This window comes from Pagrus major, chromosome 18 (assembly GCF_040436345.1).
Source record: "Pagrus major chromosome 18, Pma_NU_1.0".
Classification (NCBI taxonomy): Eukaryota; Metazoa; Chordata; class Actinopteri; order Spariformes; family Sparidae; genus Pagrus; species Pagrus major.
The window spans coordinates 20,826,982-20,830,039 of record NC_133232.1 but is presented as its reverse complement, the minus strand read 5'-3'; the positions used below and the strand labels follow the sequence as shown (position 1 = coordinate 20,830,039).

The following is a 3,058-nucleotide window of genomic DNA, read 5'->3' as shown; positions in this document are numbered from 1 at the left end:
TTTAGTAAGCAGACAGAGACATTCCTGAAATGACAGTTTGGGACCTACAAACTGGGCAGACTGAAGAGCTCACAGTCATTACTTGAGGAATCAAGTTACTGCTACCTCTTCAGCACTGCAGCTCAATGATGTCAAATCTAATTAACAAAGTCAGGAGGCAAACATCCGGCCCACAGAGGCTTTTCCTCAAACATCTCACCCTGCATCATTTATCAGAGGATGCAATGATGGGGATTTTTTACAATCCTGGAGCGCAGGAGCCTCACAGATTCTAATCGTGTGGATATGATGTAGCCCGACTCATCAGTATGACTTAAACAAACACATGTTTCGGGATGGATCTCATGAACTTCACGACTGTCATCGACAGTGGGTTTCTGGAAGAGGCTCAGTCGAGCCGCGTCCTAACTGGCTGTTTCCTTTCGCTGCTCATCCTCACCACCTTGCTGGGAAACATGCTTGTTTGTGCCGCGGTCACTAAGTTTCGACACCTGCGCTCCAAAGTGACCAACTTTTTTGTGATCTCGCTGGCCGTGTCAGACCTCTTGGTGGCCATCTTGGTGATGCCGTGGAAAGCAGTGACAGAGATCGCCGGCTTTTGGCCGTTCGGCTCCTTCTGTGACACCTGGGTGGCTTTTGACATCATGTGCTCCACAGCGTCCATTTTGAACCTTTGTGTGATAAGTTTGGACCGCTACTGGGCCATCTCCAGCCCTTTTCGCTATGAGAGGAAGATGACACCCAGAGTGGCCTATGTGATGATCAGTGTGGCCTGGACGCTGTCTGTGCTCATCTCCTTCATACCAGTGCAGCTCAACTGGCACAAGGCCCAAACTAAATCTTACACCCCTCATACTGGCTCTCCAGGTTTGAATGCTACATCTTACCGCAGCGCAGAGAACTGTGACTCGAGCCTAAACAGGACCTACGCCATCTCCACCTCTCTCATAAGCTTTTACATCCCTGTGGCCATCATGGTGGCCACCTACACCCAGATCTACCGCATCGCACACAGACAAATCAGGAGGATCTCTGCCCTGGAGCGAGCGGCCGAAAGTGCCAAGAACAGACACGACAGCATGGGCGGAGGCTCCAGCATCGCCGAGTCCGAGAGCTCCTTCAAAATGACGTTCAAAAGGGAGACCAAGGTGCTGAAGACCCTCTCGGTGATCATGGGGGTGTTTGTGTGCTGCTGGCTCCCATTCTTCATTCTCAACTGCATGGTTCCCTTCTGCGAGCAGTCAAGCGGAGGGGAGGCTTTCCCCTGCATCAGCCCCACCACGTTTGACGTGTTCGTGTGGTTCGGCTGGGCTAATTCCTCCCTCAACCCCATCATCTATGCCTTCAATGCAGATTTCCGTAAGGCCTTCTCCATCCTGCTGGGTTGCCACAGACTTTATCCAGGAGGCCACAACATAGAGACAGTCAGTCTAAACAAGAAATGACTCACGACTCTCTCACAGCACTGACTCATCCTTAATGCTAAGAGTCCAAGGGTTCCTGTACAGGCCGGTCTGATCGACTTCAAACGAGGATGCTGCTCTCTGTGCTGACTCTTAGTGTGACTGAAGGATGCGCTGACCCCGTATGTACCCATGCTTGCATTGGGCGAGCAGCCCCGTCTGTGTGAAGACTGTCAGAGTGAGCTCGCCGTGCTCACCATGGTCGCTGCACCGTCTTCAAATGGAAGGAACTCCTCAAAGAGGAGATGGGATTTTGGGGATTGAGATTAAGACTCTTCGCTGCTGTGCCAGGCAGCTGGGAGCACAGCGGTGCTGACACGCCCCTGGGATAGATAATCCCATGACTGGGCAGCATGCTTCCTAATGCTGTCAGACAGTGCTCTCTTCAATACCATCACACACACGTACACAAACACAAACACTGTCAAAACATGCTCCTCTAAATACAGCGCAGCGCCCAGCATGCACACTACAACAAATTACATGACAGCACACTAAAAAATACTGCTACTGATTAACATCCTGTGCTCTGCAAGGGTTCCAGCAGTGAAGCATTACACCAAATCCTGTTTCTACACAGATGAACATGTCGGTAAAGTACATCCACATTTGATCTGACTTTCTTTGGAAGTAAAAGTGAAAAATGCAGCTTGTCAGACAGCAGGTCACATCTCATTGCTGCTATGGGTGCAGAGTTGTTATTTATATCTCATCCAAATGTCGAATCATCATAACTTTAAACCAAATTTACTCAACAGACACCTCATAAATTATTTGTTTCACTGCTCTGAAGTGTTTTGTGGATGAGTGTCTCATATCACTTGGTGTGTCCTGTATTTTTCATAAACAACAGCTGATGACCTCTTTTAAGGAAAAGGCACAAAACCCAAACAAAGGTTTTGCTTCACATGTGGTGTCTTTGATTGTTGTGCTTATTTGGGGGCTGATGTAGAACTGTAATTGAATGACTAATGTTGAGGAAGATCAATTTTAATTTGCTCTTTAACTTGAATTATTAAAAGATAACCTTGGATAAATTTTGATCTTATTTTAATAGTTCTGGCTATCATTACTATTGGTTATGAAAACGTTGCACTCAAAGTAATTGCTGACATCTGGGAACACTGACGTCACCACAATGGAAAACCGACAGGGCAGGAAACATGAGCAGCCAGACATTGAGACCCGTTGTAACCCAGCTCACAGTGAAGTCAGATTATTGAAGCCACTTTATTTTCAGGCAAAGCTGAAAGTGAGCAAATGTAAAAATAATCCTTGGTAGCAGAAGAAAACTATGTGTCGTGCACCAGGGCTGTCACTCTTACAAAAACGTAACTCCTTCCTCATGTCATAGGTCGCTTCTACTCTACATTTTACATTGGGGAAAGAACAGCTATACATGACATGTAATGGATGGCCGCCGCGAGAGAACAAGGCATTGCCTGCTGCATGTACGCACTGTGAATTTTGATTTCAAGTAATTACAGATTGAAGGTGACAGCCCTAGTTAAGATAAATAGGGTAAGTGTGTGATGTAAATGGTAAATGACGAAGTCAGTCCTTAAACTGATGGGTGTTTACAATTGACAGTTTGT

General features: G+C 46.9%; 1 protein-coding gene across 1 annotated transcript; it reads left to right on the top strand.

The window, feature by feature from the left end:
* The first annotated feature begins 335 nt into the window (after window positions 1–335).
* Window positions 336–1,445, top strand: drd1a (dopamine receptor D1a). Its single transcript, XM_073487351.1, has one exon. The coding sequence runs from the start codon at window positions 336–338 to the stop codon at window positions 1,443–1,445; it is 1,110 nt and encodes a 369-aa protein (XP_073343452.1).
* The last annotated feature ends 1,613 nt before the right edge of the window (window positions 1,446–3,058 follow it).

What these genes read in the sequence shown, in the direction of transcription:
- drd1a (XM_073487351.1), top strand. Translation starts at nt 336, where the DNA reads ATGGATCTCATGAACTTCACGACTGTCATCGACAGTGGGTTTCTGGAA.